Source organism: Ahaetulla prasina, chromosome 5 (assembly GCF_028640845.1).
Source record: "Ahaetulla prasina isolate Xishuangbanna chromosome 5, ASM2864084v1, whole genome shotgun sequence".
Taxonomy (NCBI): domain Eukaryota; kingdom Metazoa; phylum Chordata; class Lepidosauria; order Squamata; family Colubridae; genus Ahaetulla; species Ahaetulla prasina.
Genome location: NC_080543.1, coordinates 96,971,125 through 96,988,041, shown reverse-complemented (window position 1 = coordinate 96,988,041; position 16,917 = coordinate 96,971,125). Strand labels below are relative to the sequence as shown.

At 38.8% G+C, this 16,917-nt stretch overlaps 1 protein-coding gene across 1 annotated transcript; it reads right to left on the bottom strand.

Annotated features, from left to right (window-relative positions):
- Positions 1–4,934: 4,934 nt before the first annotated feature.
- LOC131199723 (acetylserotonin O-methyltransferase-like) lies at positions 4,935–15,342 on the bottom strand. The gene is made up of 8 exons (XM_058185790.1): positions 15,208–15,342; positions 13,973–14,147; positions 13,624–13,753; positions 11,404–11,472; positions 10,189–10,307; positions 8,246–8,386; positions 7,976–8,098; positions 4,935–5,205 (listed from the first exon to the last, which is right to left on the bottom strand). The coding sequence occupies exons 1-8, from the start codon at positions 15,277–15,279 to the stop codon at positions 4,997–4,999; spliced, it is 1,038 nt and encodes a 345-aa protein (XP_058041773.1). The 5' UTR covers positions 15,280–15,342; the 3' UTR covers positions 4,935–4,996.
- Between the last annotated feature and the right edge of the window lie 1,575 nt (positions 15,343–16,917).

Below are 16,917 nucleotides of genomic sequence, written 5' to 3'. Positions count from 1 at the left end.
TTTATGGTTTGATGTCACAATCAGACACAATAAATAAATTATTTTAAATAATACAAGAAAGGAAAGGGAAAGAGGAAAGGCAGATTTCATTAAATATGTAATAATAAGAACTACTTCTATTCACAAAAACACAAGTACAAGAAATATACTTGGCATGTTCAAGGTGATTCTAAGAACTTTTTTCAAAATCAAACTATTTTAAGAAGGAAATGAATCATACTTTTAAAAATTAGAAAGCCCTATCTATTTATACTGCCTAGAATCAAAGATCCTCCAAAATGTATTTTATAAATATAAATGAACAGCTCATTCCATTCTAACCCATTTTAAAATAAACCACAAGTACTTCCTGATCCTATTTACATCAGCATTTAGTTGCCCATTATAAGGCAGTTATGTGATATATCCTCTTTCAGCACAATTCACCTCAGAGAACTGTTGTTGTGCAGAATTTATTGCTTTATAATGCAATAAAGGCAAGATAAAAATCAAATAAATAAATACAATCAGGAATGTCAGAGAAGCAATTAGCTGCACTAATGCAGGATTTCCTCCATAAAGCTCTGAGAGTCACATATTTGTTTATATTGTTAGATTTGTACTCAATCCCCCTTCAAGACAGCATAGATAATATTTTCTCCCTCCTGGCTCTTCTGGCAACGACCCCATGTACCAGAGTCTCCTAATCATATTATTATGAATTCATTTCCAAACACTTTTGTAGTCTTCCTCAGGACTTTTTCATTTTTTCCCACCCCAGGTGAGACACTGCCATTCTCTTGGATAGTCACTGTCCCTTTTTACCTGTCCTTTGGATTCCAGGGAAGAATCACAAAGGAGGCTTCTCTGGAGGCAATGCTTTTATAGTTTCCACAGTCTTCGTAAGCACAGCTAAACTATACAAATACCCCAGAAGAGGCTGGGATGCATTTTTAAAATATTTTTTGGCAATGGGGATCTTCCTCAATGAAGTTTACTAAGTATACCTTTTGTTAAAAATATGAGTTCAAAAGCACAGATAGAAATCTTTCCAGAACTCACTTCTTCCTTAAACTTACCCAATAACGCATCTAGATAAACATTCACTTTGACTAATTGTTGTGACTCAAATTGTGCAATAGCAAACTCTTTTACTAAGGAAGTAGAAATACCTATTTTGCTAACTATAGTAAATCACGTTCCAAGGGCAGCTGGATAGAAACTGTGCTTTTGCATACACTCCAGATATGATAAAGACTCCAAAACAGAAGGTTTTTATAATAATTTGACTAGTTTTGATAAAATTTTAACAGGTATGGATGATAATTTAATCACGAAATTGTATGGATATTTACTAGAGGTTAAATTAGAAGAAGAACAAATTAAAGAGACGATGATTGCTTGGGGGAAGAATTTTGGACATGGGATTGACTTAGAGGTATGGCAAAAATTGTGGATGCAAAATTATAAAATGATAATGTCTACTGCCTATAAAGAGAATTTGTATAAGATGTTTTACAGGTGGCAGTTACCCCTGACAAGAATTGCCAGAATGTTTAAGGATAAATCCAAAAAATGTTGGAAGTGTCATCAGATACCTGGCTCATACTACCATATATGGTGGACATGCACGGAAGCTAAAAGATATTGGACTAAAATACACACATAGTTGGAAAAAATGATTAAAAAGCATATTTATTTATTTATTTATTTATTTATTTATTCGTACTTTTATACCGCCCTATCTTCCTAAGGACTCAGGGCGGTGCACAGCCATATAAAAACACACAAATATACAGAATAAAACATTCATCTAAAAAACTTATTATAAAGGCCAAATATTTAAAATAACATATAGATAATAAAACTCAATTTAAAACCAAAACTAAAATTTAGTCATTTAAAAATTTAAAACCCTAGTCCAGTCCTGCGCAAATGAATAGATATGTCTTAAGCTCGCGGCGGAAGGTCTGAAGGTCAGGAAGTTGACGAAGTCCTGGGGGAAGCTCGTTCCAGAGGGTGGGAGCCCCCACAGAAAAGGCCCTTCCCCTGGGCGTCGCCAGTTGGCACTGCCTGGCCGACGGCACCCTGAGGAGTCCCTCCCTGTGAGAGCGCACGGGTCGGTGGGAGGCATTCGGTGGCATCATATAGACTTTAAGCCAGAAGTTTTTCTATTGGGGATCATACCTGAAACTTACAGCAGAGAATTGAGATATCTGATTGTGAATGTTGTAAAAGCAGCTAGGATTGTGTTTGCTAAAAATTGGAAAAATTAGAAATTACCTTTGCAAGATGAAATTATTAGGAAAATAATGGAATGTGCAGAAATGAGTAAATTGATATTTGCATAGCTGAAGAAACTGAGTTCAAGAGTTTGTTGGTTGACTCTTTACTGATGTCTCTGCTTTCTCCTAATCAACACAAATATTTATAGCAGTACATGTTGCTGTGTGTGACACACTGAGGGCAGGCAGAACAAGAAACTCACATTTTACCCAGAATACTATATCTTCTTACATGAAGTCTTCTGGTCTTATCAACTACATTTTGACCTTGTAATCTGTGAAGTGGAAAAACCAACTATATTTTCTGTTATCAGTATGCAAATGATATTCAGCTGTACATCTCAACCCTGTGCAGATGAAGCTGTGAGTCCACTAACCCAGTACCTCAAGATTGTTTGCATCTGAATGGGGAGGAAGTGACCAGTTCAATGCAAGCAAGACTGGCTTTGGCCATTTGAACTCCAGGTTTACAATATTTCCTTCATTGGTCTTGGATGGGGGTGCAGTTCCCTATTCATTCCCTATTCAGGAATGGTACACAACATGGAGGTTCTCCTGGACTTGCAGCTACTGCTCAATCAGAAGGTGACACCTGTAACCAGGAGGGCCCTTACCCAAATTGTTCTGGAGTGCTAGTTGCATCTCTTCCTTGACTGGCGGCTCTTGAGATGGTCATTCATGCCATCTCAAGGCATGAATGATACCCCCCCAAGACCAGTGGATGTGTCTCGGTCCTGGAAATTGAGGGGCACAAATATGGAGATGGGATTACTGTTTGGGGGATGAAGGTGGACTAATCAGATATGTGGACAGGTTTGGGAAGATCAAGGTCTAGCTATTGTTATCAGGAAATCCCTTGTGGCTTTCATGGATCCTGCCCAACAGGTTCCCAATTGTGAGAACCTGTTCATCAGCTGGTATCAGCTGGGACTATTGCTATTTTACCTACAACACTGCTGTACTACAACTTCTTGCCTGACTTCCTTGGAAAATGGAATCTGAGGTGGCTCAGGAGTTCAAGACTTCCATGACAATCATGGGCATCTCCCAGATCATCTGGAGCCTGAATTCAGAGTTAGCACTCCTGTCAGAGAGGTGGCAATGTGATCTGAAATTGGGAGAACTTACACTTTCTCCTTTTCGTGGTCAGATCACATCCTGATTTCCTAGGGATTTTCCAGTGCCATGACCCACCACAGGGACTGAACACAGTAGATTGGTCTGCTCCAACTGACTGATTGTTGAACAGCTTCAAAGGGAGCTGGGGACTATCCAGTTTGGTCTGCTGCATGGAGAAAAGCATCTAAAGTAGGGGTATCAAACTCACGGCATCACAGCAGTGTCACGTGACATATCGGGACTTTTTTCCCTTTTGCTAAACCATGGGCAGTTTAGGCGTGGGCATGGCCAGCACATGATGCATCCGGTCTGTGGGCCAGGATTTTGACAGTCCTGATCTAAAACATTGCTGATATTCAATAAGGGATAAACTCTACTGAACACAGGTGAGAGCACTGTTAAAGCCTATACTGTGCCTTTAACAGTGGCAAATTTTTGATATTACTCCACTCTTATTGCATTTCCAGAATCCATTTCTTGTTATTGTAATGAGTCATCACTTCTATGCAAACTGTGCTAACACTTTCCTGTGTAATGGCACACTTTCACTAAGAAATAAGGATCAACTATCAAATTCAGCAATATCATTTCCACTATCTACTATATATATGGTCCCTTTGGGACTGAGGTTCCCAAGCAAAGATCATCAAACTCTGACTGTTATAGAGGAAGGCCACTTCCCCACTAAATGCAGGGAAAGCATTTTCATACACTAATGGAAGGTGGACAAAAAGGCCTTATAAAATTAATCTGGAAGCATTCAAGTTGCCTCTATCAGGCTCAGACAGGAACAGATTGGCTGTTTGCTTATTTGTTTTATTAGATTTCCTCGACTTAAGGTGGCATACATAGCAGTTTGCTCCGTCATAGCTCAGTGAAAAAGGAAATTGTTCTCACTCTTTCTTCCCAACCTTCTTCATAAGGTTTTTAATAGCTTCTTCTACTGAACGAAACTTGAACTTGCAACATCTTGTACCCTATAAATCCATCAAAATGCAGTGTTGTATTGTACATAATATTCCTGCATGTTGGCACCCTTCATAAGGTCCATTTCATTTTTTCCCATCCCTACAGTACTTATTGTATTCCTATGAAGTCAGTTTTCTGATCTAATCTACCTCTTGGGCAGTGGTGGGTTGCTACCGGTTCTCCCCGGTCCAGGAGAGCTGGTAGCGGAAATGTTGAAGTGACAGTGAACCGGTTCACTCCAACCGTCATCTGGGCCCTCCTGCTCTCCCCTGCACTATACCTACCTTTATTCTTCTGTTTTTAGCCCAGCTGAAAGTCGCAGCAGAGCGGATTGCACTGGCTCAACTGTTCAGAAAATCAATGCACTCGTGCAAAGCACGTGCACAAAGCAAACCGGTGGTAACACCGGTTAGAACCCATCACTGCTCTTGGGCAACAAGTTGCTCCCTCAGAATGGCAAAATCTCAAGAGTTATTCAGCCTAAATTAATTTCTTCCAGTGATGAAAATCAAAGTAATGTCAATAGATACACAATAAGATTAATATGGTAAATATATACATCTATACACTCACAGGTTAGAATCAATAGGCATTTTTATTATTTGACTTATTTAACATTCAGTTGGAATAAAGCATGTTGAATATTATTTTTTGGCCAAAATGACATCATAAACATTTCCTTTCTTGAACTGAATATCTTTAAAGCCAACAGTTTGGAAGAGCATTCGATGTTCTGATTCTTTCCGTGCTTTTCCTTCACATAGAACCAACATTATGATGCAGTACAAATGTCCAGGTAGGGACTCAGATATTTTGTCATCAATAATTGGGTCCATTGCTAAGACTCCACCACCTGTTGCAAAAGTAATTTATTAAATCAGTAATAGGTTGCCTACAAAAGAGGTAATGCCCTTGCATCACATTTTCATTTTTATGACTGTCACCTTTCTCCCAACACTGTCGTGTCCCACTCCTCCGCTGATGGCCGGGTCAGGGAAATCCGAATCAGGTGTGCCTCTGCAGCTCTGCCAAAGTCCTAGCAAAGTCCTCAGGGCAGGCAGGAGACCAGAAAGTGACTTCAGCAAGATATGTTTAGACTTTGCCTGACTCAGAGACTGCCAGAAAGCAGAGCCTTTATATAGGCCATGGGGTGTGGCTCCATGACTCAGCACTTATCCAGGCCTGCCCCTCCCTTCCTTCTGACGATGACGCCTATCAATTCTTCTGAAGCGAGGGTCACTCCAATCGGCAGCTGTTGGTAATATACCTTCCTCAGGCTCACATGCTGTGGAGGAGGGGGAGGGGTCTAGTTGCTCCGTTTGCCTGGGCATGGAGCCAGAGCTGGGGGCTGGAGATACTTGCTCTTCTTCAGCCTGTCTGGGCATGGAGCCAGGGCTGGGGCCGGGAGATGCCCCCTCCTCAGCCTGTCTGGGCATGGAGCCAGGGCTGGGGCCGGGAGGCATGCTAGGACATTCTTCAGCGTTCGGAAGCAGATAAGCAGGCCACGGCTGCGGTGAGATTGGGCGAGACACAACAAACACTTTCCCCTTCTCCTAAAAGTATTGTTTTGGGAAATCGGAATCTTTTTTTCCCCTAGGCTAAGTCTATGGTCCATTTTAGCCACTGAGGGTCCTAAAAGATATAAAAAATGTTATGCAAACCCTGGATCCTTCATTATTGCTCAATTCAAAACATATGCCACATTAGCCTATTTCCTACAGGATTGCTTCTCATGCTCTACTTCTTCTGCTTCTATTTCATGACTGAAGCATCACAGAAGTTCTAAGGAATCTTTCCTCAACCAGACTTTGCTTAAATTCAATGGTAAATGCTATTTCCCTGTCTTGGAAGGGTAAGAAACAAACAGGTTTCATAACATAGCTTTCATAGGCACCTTTGAAACGAACTGGGTATAGTAATGCTTCAATGTTGGTTAGGGAGCACACAAAAAGCTGCCGTGGCCCAGGAGGCCTCCATTTTTTTCTCCCCACTCCACCAGTCTTAGAAGTTCCAGGCCTGCTCCTTGCCCCATCATCTCCTGGTCTACTATATTTACCTTTTAGTGCAGCTATTGACAACTATGTCAAACCAATAGTTAGAGCCACAGTTAGACAGCATAATATTAAGAAGGATAGAAAGGCTAGTGCATGTAGTAGTGGGGAACTCATGTTTGGGCTGGTAAAGGGAAATTGGGATACTGAAGATCTGAGCTTCCTTTGAAGCTGACCTGAGCCCAGCACAGCAGTTCCCTTCTGCACATGGAGGGCAGGGGAAGCCTGATCTGAATCAAGAAAACAAAGCTCTGTTAGTCTCCAAGAAAGATACCATATTTTTCAGACTATAAGATGCACCGGAGTATAAGATGCACCTTAGTTTTTGGTAAGAAAAATAAGAAAAAAGCTGATTAACGGGTGGGTGGCCTCCCGGATGGCCTCCCAGTCAGCTGTTCCCAGAGGTGAACTTTAGCAACAGATTCATTGGTTGTGAGCTCTGTGCCTTGCTTTTTTTTCAGCCTCTGAAACCTCCCTCTCAGAGGCTTTTTTCAGCCTCTGAAACCTCTGTTTCAGAGGCTTTTTTTCCAGTCTCTGAAACCTCCCTTTAAGAGGCTTTTTTCAGCTTCTGAAACTACATTTGGTGTATAAGATGCACCCAAATTTTCACCCTCTTTTAAGGGGGAAAAAGGTGCATCTTATACTCCAAAAATACAGTATGTAGTGATTCTTCCAAACAGATGTCTTTATTGTTCTACATGTACAGACAAAATTTTGCCAAACTGAAGCAGACTACTGCCTTCATGAAGTGTAAGTCTGGGGTGTATTAGGGAGAGGTTGGCTTCATCCTCTTCCTCTTAAACAAACTATATAAACTTAGCTGCCTCTTATTCCTTTGGAATAAGCCCCCTCCTTCCTGGGAACCTGCCAAACTACATGCCATCACATATCAGACCTTTGGGATCCAAGCTTCCTGTCTGCAACCTAGTGCAAAAGTTCCTTTTCATGCATGGAGAGAAACTGCCTGCCCTCTTTTGGCATGCAGTTTTTCAGTCCCCCACCTCCCACTTAATGAGCCATACAACTGCTAAACAGTCTCAACTGAAGTACCCAGGATTGTGGTCATTAAATGATGTTAAGTGACTTTTGCTCCATTTTATGATTCTTTTTGCCAGTTGTTAAATGAATCGCTGCAGTTGTTAAGTTAGTAACACAGTTTTAAAGTGAATCTGGCTTCCCCATTCTCTTGTCAGAAGGTTGCAAAAGGTGATCACATGACCCCAGAACACCAAAATCACCATAAATATGAAACCAGTTGCCAAGCATCTGAATTTTGATCGTGTGCCCATGGGGATGCTGCAACAGTTGTAAGTGTGAAAAACAGCCATAAGTCACATTTTTTTCAGTGCCGTTGCAATTTTAAACAGTCATTAAACAAATAGTTGTAAGTCGAGGACTATGTGTATCACTTAATGACTGCAAAGACCTACAACCAAACTTCTGAGTCAAGTGAGATAGTGCTCACTTGTCAAAGGTTGTTGCAAATACATTAAAAAGCTACGGATCACTCTGGTTGGCTTGCTTGTCTTCCCATTCACAAATGGCAATTTTTCTCTTTCTAGCAATGCCTACCTGGCTTACAGGCTGCAAATACTTTCGTTAGCAGCTGGATGCACTTTTCATCACTCCAGTTATACAAGACTCTTGATAAGATATAAAGATCTGCTTCTGGAATTGGATCTTTAAAAAAATCCCCTGTAATAAAAATAAATCTCTTAATAAGGTAGGAATTTGGAGAAACAATTTCCTCTCCTGTTCATAGCGCTTGCTCTACAATGATATTGGCTTTTTTTCAACTACTGCCTTGAAATGGCAGAGATGTTGATTCAAAGTGCATATTACCTTCATGGAAAGAGATCTGGGATTCATCTGAAAATGCATTATATTGTTTTGATAGTTCCACAACTTCAGGAAGATCGAAAAGTTTCACGGTACAATTTGGGTACACTGCAACTAATTCCTTAGCTAAGCCACCACTACTTCCTTGAAAAAAAAAACACAATGCAAAAAAGGAGCTATGTAAGAAAGGTATCCTGCATATCAACATTTTTATTAACTATGATTTTATGTTATAATTTTTAGCTTTTCTCATTATTTTTCATATAGCTATTCTAAACAGATGTATAATATTGTCATTTAAAGAAGTGTATTCATTAACTTATGTTTGTCTATTTATATATCAAACTTATTAAATCTCCCTCACTGAGAGGCTCTGAGCAGTGTACAATTTAATCAATATATAAAACATTTTACAATCCTGTTATCCCTTTTATCTGGATGTAATCAGGGCAACTGAATGGATCTGAGTGTTTACTGGCTGATGCCCTTCCTGATGCCTACATGGAGTTTGCAGCAGATGCTTTCTCTTTGCATCTAGCTAGAGAAACATATGTTGCTGCCTAGAATTGAACTCTCAACCTTCTGAGTGGAAGGCAAGCATCTTCACCTCTAGGCCACCATGTCACTCAATATAATAAAACATTAAAAATGAATAATTTAAGGTTAAAAATGTAAAACAACATTATAAAATTCTAAGAGATGCAGAGATCCAAGATGGGGAGACAAAAAGTTAATACAGGCGGGGATGGGGAATCTCATGAATTCTCTCCTATGGATGTGTGGACCCTAATGTCCTCTATATATGCAAGTACAGCCAAGTTTTGACACCATTACAGAAGGCCAGAAGATTGGGGGCTTTCCTAATTTCTGGGGGCAAGATGTTCTGCAAATCAGGAACAGCAGCAGAACAGGCCCTTTCCTTGACCCCACCGGTCAGAATTCTCTGACTGATAAGTTTTGTAGCACACATACAGCACACCAAAGAAGAGGTCCTTCTCTCCAAGCCCAGGTGTTATTGGAAGATTGCCAGCTCAGATGCAAAAAGTACCCAAACTTGGAATGGTGGGGGGAGGGTATGTATGTGTGCACACACAGCATTCTGAAGGAAAGTCTTTCCCTCCAAGCCTGGGGCACAATTGACAGGTTGCCAGCATGGATAAATATAAAAGTCCCCAAGTTCAGAATGGTGCTGCATCTCTGTGTCTGTGTCTCTATGTCTGTGGATGTGTTCACCCCAAGCCAGGCCAAGCCAGGAAACCAGAGTGGAAGGCCCAGGCTCATGACAAGTTGTTCCCATGGCAAGCTGCCAAGGGCAAGTTGTCCTGCAACCAATTGGAAATAGCGAGTTATCTCATTCCAGCCTGGGTAAACCTTTGCAGAGGTGGAGTGGGGATGGGGGTCTTGGTTGTTTGTTTGTGTTTGTGTGTTTGTGTTTGTGTTTGTTTTGGCAAGGTTTCAGTACAGGTTTGCCTTTGCTTCCTTCTCTGGGCTGAGAAAAAATGACTGGCCCAAACTCACCCAGCTGGATTACAACTCCTGGTTTCCAAGTTTCTAGCCTGAATGTCTTAACCACCACATGAGCTGGCTCTCTTTTCATTCAATGCATCATGACACTATTATCTCAGGCAAGGTATGGAAATGGAAAAAGTGCTTTCATCTTAAAAAATGCGCCCATCTCTTTCCAAACTGTCTCAGTATTGTTGGTGCTTACTGTGAGTCATTGACTAATTCTGATAAGCTGAATTTTAAAATTGGGTATTTACGAATAAGGTTCAAAACTCTTAAAACAAAGAAGATCACAGGGTAGAATTATACAAGCCTACTTTTACAATCAGGGAATTACAAGTCTTAACAGAGCCTGAAAGACTTTCAATCCAGTTTCTCCAAAATATCACATAATATCAAATTGATAGTAAGGGACATGATGAAGACCTTCAGATACTTACCACCCAGATCATAAATGAGCTGAAATTCAGAAAGATCAAAGGCAGAGACCACTTCTTTTCCATACAGACTCCAAGCCTCACTCATGAACCTGAAAAAGCTTTCAACACCTTCCTTTGAACTAAAATTGAAATTTGCATTGGCAGATGATTAACAATTACATGAAATACAATATGATTAACATCTGATCATAAATCTAGAATTCTATTTTTATTATGTAGTCATGGTTTCTGCCCGCTTTTCTTTTTTCTTTAAAGAACAGATTATTTAATATTTGTGTTGAAGTTTGATGGCATTAGTAATCCATATGACCTAGATGAATTATTCTCATTTCTGTCCAATTTATACCCTGAGCAATTCCTGACCAAAATTATTAGATATGTCAATATTTGCTTCAGGATCAGTTGCCCTGACAGGATCTCAAAAGTAGTTCAACATTCTTGTGGACTAGCATTTGAGCAACAGAAAATATATTACAAGGATTTTGGAGAATTTCTGGGTAATGAATGAAAGGATCTTTGTTTCTATACTGGACCATACTGCACATTCTAGCAATTGAGATGTAGATGACCTAGTTCTACTTGTAGATTCCAGTTTTCCCTTTTGAAAATTAATTCTTGATCAGTGAGACAGGTTGTAAGAATATCCCAGTGCCAGAAAAGAAAGATTGAAGGCTGGAATAAAAAAATATCATAAAACATAAGGGCATGGGAAAGTTTGTATATTATTCATGCTTTACTAAGATCCAAACATACTACTTTTCATACTATTCCTTTTCAGGGTATTCGACCTTATGCAAAGACCAGGAAATAATGAATAGATGAATAGAGCTGGGAAGTAGAAGATAACAAGAAACATATACGCAAATCAAGTTTATGAAAACAATATTCAGCATATCTCTCCATACCTTCTTCTCCTTGCAAACCACCCAGTGGTGATAAATTGGCTGATGGACTGGTTTGCAACCTAGGGTCCAAATTTGTGATTGTGCGGTGGATAGAATAGTGGAAGGATCATTAGAATAAAACTGGGCTTTGGTTCTGTTTGTGGCAGATTGCTCAAAATCAGTGTTGGTGGATAGTGCTTCTAGTCTAGACTTAATTAGTAAAAAAAAAATTCCAAGAAAGTTGCAAAGTGAGATTTGATAAGAAAATTATAAGCAAAATAGCTATTTACCGTCCAATCTGTACAAATCAGTCATAAAAATACTACTTTACCTGTACAGAGGTCCATAAAATTCCTTTGAAGGAGTGCCATATATTGATAGAATCTGAGGTTTCCCATCCCTGCAGCAGATTTTTTTGTTTTAATTGAAAACAACAAAAATACCATTAGCTATTATATTCTTCTACTTCCCCAGCATCAAAATACTGCTTATTTATTTATTTATTTGTCGAGTACATATTAGATACTATATATAAGTATAAGCAAGAATTGAATACATAAAATGAATACAATTAAAGGGAACATTAGGACAGGGATGTAGGCACGCTGGTGCTCTTATGCACACCCCTTACAGACCTCTTAGGAATGGGGTGAGGTCAACAGTAAACAGTCTAAGGTTAAAATTTTGGGGGTTTGGGGAAGAAACCACAGAGTCAGGTAGTGCATTCCAGGCATTGACCACTCTGTTGCTGAAGTCATATTTTCTGCAATCAAGTTTGGAGCGGTTCACTTTAAGTTTGTATCTATTGTGCGCTCGTGTATTGTTGTGGTTGAAGCTGAAGTAGTCATTGACAGGTAGGACATTGTAGCAGATGATTTTATGAGCTATGCTTAGATCATACTGAAGGTGGTGTAGTTTTAGATTTTCTAAGCCCAAAATTTCAAGTCTGGTAGAATAAGGTATTTTGTTGCAAGTGGAGGAGTGGAGGACTCTTCTAGTGAAATATTTCTGGACACGTTCAATTATATTAATGTCCGATATGCAGTGCAGGTTCCAGACAGACGAGCTGTATTCAAAAATTGGTCTAGCAAATGCTTTATATGCTCTGGTTAGTAGTGTAATATTACCAGAGAAGAAGCTATGGAAGATTAGGTTTACAACCCTTAATGCCTTTTTGGTGAAGTTACAGTGGGCTTTGGCACTTAGATCATTTGATATGAGTACTCCATGGTCCCTGACAGAGTGAGAGTCATCTACAAGGTCATGTCCACTCAGTTTGTATTTTGTGTTCTGATTCCTTTTGCCAATGTGTAAGACAGAGCATTTGTTGGTTGAGATTTGGAGTTGCCAATTTTTTGACCATTCCAACACAAAGTCAAGGTCTTTTTGAAGGGTAACAGCATTGTTGGTGATGTTAAATAGTTTTACATCATCGGCAAAGAGAACGCAGTTACTTATAATATGGTCACAAAGGTCATTTATGTATAGTATGAAGAGTGTTGGTCCTAGAACGCTGCCTTGGGGGATACTACTATTAACAGGTGCAGGATTTGATAGGGCGCTCCCTATTTTGACCACTTGTTGTCTGTTTGACAGGAATGCAGTTATCCAATTACGGAGGGGTCCGGAGATGCCATAGGATTTTAGTTTTACAAGTAGTTTGTCATGTACCACTGAATGAAAGGCTTTACAAAAGTCTATGTAAATTGCATCTATTGCTTTGCCCTGATCAAGATTTGTAGTCCATATGTTTTCGCAGTGTAGACGTTGTAGATTATACTATTCAAATAGCATAATAATATTACTTGCAAAAGTTACTCCAAAAATATCACAGGCTCGAAACAGTACTGGAAACCTGGGAAGTGAGTGAATCTGACAGAAACTGACTCTTTATGTCTGTCTTGTTTCACTAAGTGGTTTTTTAAATTTAAATTTTAAATTTTAAATAGTTATTAAATTCATTTAGCAATCCTTTTACAGGATATTTTTTGTCATTTTGAATATGACTCTCTCAAGTCTGATATTTGATGAACTGAGTTTTGCTTCAATCATCAAAGTGTCTTTTTAAATTAAAAAGCTAAGACAATGTTTTTAATCAGATTAAAAATCTTAACCATAATTTTTATAAATTGGCTTTCTATGTGTCTCTTTGGGAAAAGATGCCACAGGCAAAGACATTGAGCAACAATTAAATTTTGATTAAGTGAATAAATAAGACCACTGGAAAATCCAAAAAGAAATTGGTGTGTGTAATCAGTTCACTACCATTGCATCTGCTGAAACCCCATGTCTTAAATTAAACAGACCTAGAGGTAATTACTTCTTCAATATCAGGAGAGACAACTGAGGAAATAGACAATAGAGAAAATCTATTGATCGATGATGATTCTACAGTAATTGAGTGAATAAACATGTAAATGATACAGCAAACACAACCACCACGTGGTAAGGACACTAATCCCTGTTACTTGTTGGAAAGGAAGCCTATCAGTCCTGATCCCTAATATTGCCTTTGAGAAAAAGTTTTACTTTACCGATACTCCCTTCTTACCTCACAGCTTCAGACAAATATTGCATTGCTGGATATACTGTTTCTGAATAGAACTTCATGGAATAATACTGAGATTTTGAGCTTGATTTAGCCAGAAAGAGATTAGCAAACTCTGTGTTTCCATAAAGACCTGAAAATGAAAGCATAGATGAAAGCATAAGACAATTACTTCAGACCCTCTTTGCATTCTATATAGCTCTGAGATGAGCAAAGCATAAGGTCCAATATAAATGATTGCACCCCACTTTATTTCAGTGATAAAACTCAAAACATTTGATCTGGCACTCCAAAAAGAATTGCTGACAATCCTGGAGCAGTTGTAACTGCTTCCTCCTGCTAACAGGATCACCTTTGCCCTCCTTCCATTCCACTTTCAGGACCTTTAATCCCACACAGGCCTCCAACAGGCTCTGCATCCCGGTGAGACTGGTCTTCAAGCGCTCAGCCACAGTCGCAGACGATAGCAGTTCTTCTGACTCCCTCAGCAAATCAAATACACCCAGCTCACTTGCAGTAAATATGATCTGGAAAGTCATTGGCAAATGTACAAAAGAGAGCATTACTACATCACTTTAAATGTGAGTACAGATTTGTGCTTTTTCTAGATGCTACTTAGAGCTGAACTCAAGACAGTGATAGCCTTAACCATGAAAGCCAGCTGTTTGGTCTTGGGCCAGTCACTTCCTCTCAAAACAGCTTACCTCACAAGGCTGTTGTGGGGAAAATACTAAATGGCGATCTGATGGATATGTTTGCTTTGAGTTATTACATTGAGTTATTTGTTAAGAAATGATAAAGGTGGGATATATAAATAAGTAAAATAAATAACTGTTGCTTTAGGACCAAGCCTGTTTAGGTATGGCAACTATTCCTGCCTGCTGTACCTGTTGCTGATGAGCAAGAGAAGAAATGGGCTATACAGGGATCAGCTCCTTTGTGCAACCACATCCAGTCTGGAATGATTAAGTGCAGTAAAACTCATGACAGATGGTAAGATTACTTTTCTCTTGAGTGCTTGAATTTGTTGAACTTATTAATGGGGAAAACAGCTGAAAAAAGCCAAAGAAAGATTTCAATTGTTTGGGATTATGGGACCATGCCTGGTGACGATTTAACTCAGTAGGAAAACAAAATAAAGGGGATGAGTTTTTTGAAATACATCTGCAATTCATCTTTTGAAGCTCACCCAAAGAGTGCAGCAAAACACCTGGTGGCATTTATACAACTCACATATGTTTTCACTTTAGCAAAGTTTTTAGCATTCAGTGGTTTTCACTTCCATGAAGAAGACAAAGAAAGCAAGTTTGCAGTCGTGGTTAAGGTACCTGGCTACAAAATAGGAGAGCTGAGTTTCAGTTCTGCCTTAGGCCTGAAGCCATCTCAGTGATCTTGGGCCAGTCATTCTCTCTCTGGTCCAGGAAGAAGGCAAGGGCAAACTATTTCTAAGCATGTTGTCCCAAAAATCCACAAACACGTGTCCAGGAAGTTATAAAGAGTCATACCACAAAATGAAGGAAATGAAAGAATTTTGTTTTGTAAGTTTTACTACTTAATATATTATTTGTAAGTATTAAAATACCTTACCTTTGAGATTATAAATGAATGTTGATGATGAAATAACATTTTAATATTTTCAGCTTCTTCAGGTGAACTCATTGTGACTCCAGGAAGTTGTACAGTAGTCCTTTCTATATTACATCAAATGTCTCCAACTCACAGGGCCAATTCTTGCCTTTCTCCTTCTCCTAGATGCCTTGACTATGACAATAAGTGTAAGCAGACAAAAAGAGGAAAAAGAGCTAATAAAATTATTAACCAGAAAGAAGTCAGGGTGAATGCTCTAATAATTATTATCATCTTCAGATTCCTATGTATTCTGTTTAAAAAAGTAAAACCATGAGTTGACCTTGACTACTTCTGACTCTATATAGACATTCATGCTGTCTTCCTAAACACAGTATTGTGCAATTACCACTAAAAACAGTATTTTGCAAGTATTTAGACAGCATTGTGTTTCCTCTCTACTTTTCCAAAATCTGCTTCAGCTTTTTCCTTACTAGAAACCAAAAATCTGTTAAGGAGAAAATGAAAGAACAGGGTAGCTACTCAATTCCTTATAATTTACACTGACTAGAATGTTTAATGTTCAAAAAACCTCCAAAATATATTTTATTAGCATAAATTACAAATGACTCCACATGTACATCTCTTTATATTAAAATTTAGTTGTCCTCCATAAGACTGTTAAGTGGGATGTCCACTCTCTCTCAGCTAAACTTACCTCAGAGGGTTTTTGGGTGGAAAATAGGAGGAGGAAAATGTAATATATATTCATCACCTTGGACTACTTATAATGTAATAAAGGCAGCATAAAAATCTAATAAACTAATAAAATTAAGGATGCCAGAGAAGCAATTTGCTACAATAATGGAGGATCTGGCAAGTAATATTTCCATCATTTCCTTCATAAAACTCTGACAGTCAAATATTTGTTTGTTCATATTGTTAGTTTTCTACTTCCTCTCCCCTCAAGGCAGCAAAGATACCTTGGATTTCCCCACAACAGCACCATCAACCTGAGTCCTCTTCCTTAGGGCCTTTTCATCTCTTCCAATCCCAGTCTGGCACTGCCGTTTTCTTGGATGGTCCCGGTTTCTTTTACCTGTCTTTGGATTCCAAAGAAGAGTCACGAAAGTATCCTCTCGAGACAGTGCTTTTATAGTTTCCACAAATATAGTAAGCTACAGATAAAATATGCAAATTCCACATGTGCAGAAGAGGCTGGCATTTTAAAATATTGTTAGAGTTTATTACCTGACGTTTGTTGGTTTATTCTTTAGTGATGTCTCTGCCTTGCCTTAGTGAACACAATTATTTAGGTGTAATAAATATTGATGTGTAACACATTGAAAGCCAAACAGCAATATCTAAACCCTGCAAGTCAAATATTCACCTAGAAGATAATTTATCTTCTTATCTGCAACTTTCTGATCTTATCAATTACATTCTGACCTTGTAGCCTTTTAAATGGGAAAAACAGCTAGATTTTCTTTTAGAATAGAATAGAATAGAATAGAATAGAATAGAATTTTTTATTGGCCAAGTGTGATTGGACACACAAGGAATTTGTCTTGGTGCCTATGCTCTCAGTGTACATAAAAGAAAAGATATGTTCATCAAGGTACAACATTTACAACACAAATGATGGTCAATATATCAATATAAATCATAAGGATTGCCAGCAACAAAGTTACAGTCATTCAGTCATAAGTGGAAAGAGACTGGTGATGGGAA

Excerpts from the sequence above, each read along its gene's own strand:
- LOC131199723 (XM_058185790.1), bottom strand. The coding sequence starts at position 15,279 with ATGAGTTCACCTGAAGAAGCTGAAAATATTAAAATGTTATTTCATCAT. Across the intron at positions 8,387-10,188 it reads GCTCATTTATGATCTGGGTG|GAAGTAGTGGTGGCTTAGCT; the intron begins GTAAGTATCTGA and ends TTTTTTTTCAAG. Across the intron at positions 8,099-8,245 it reads CCAGATCTCTTTCCATGAAG|GGGATTTTTTTAAAGATCCA; the intron begins GTAATATGCACT and ends TTTTTATTACAG.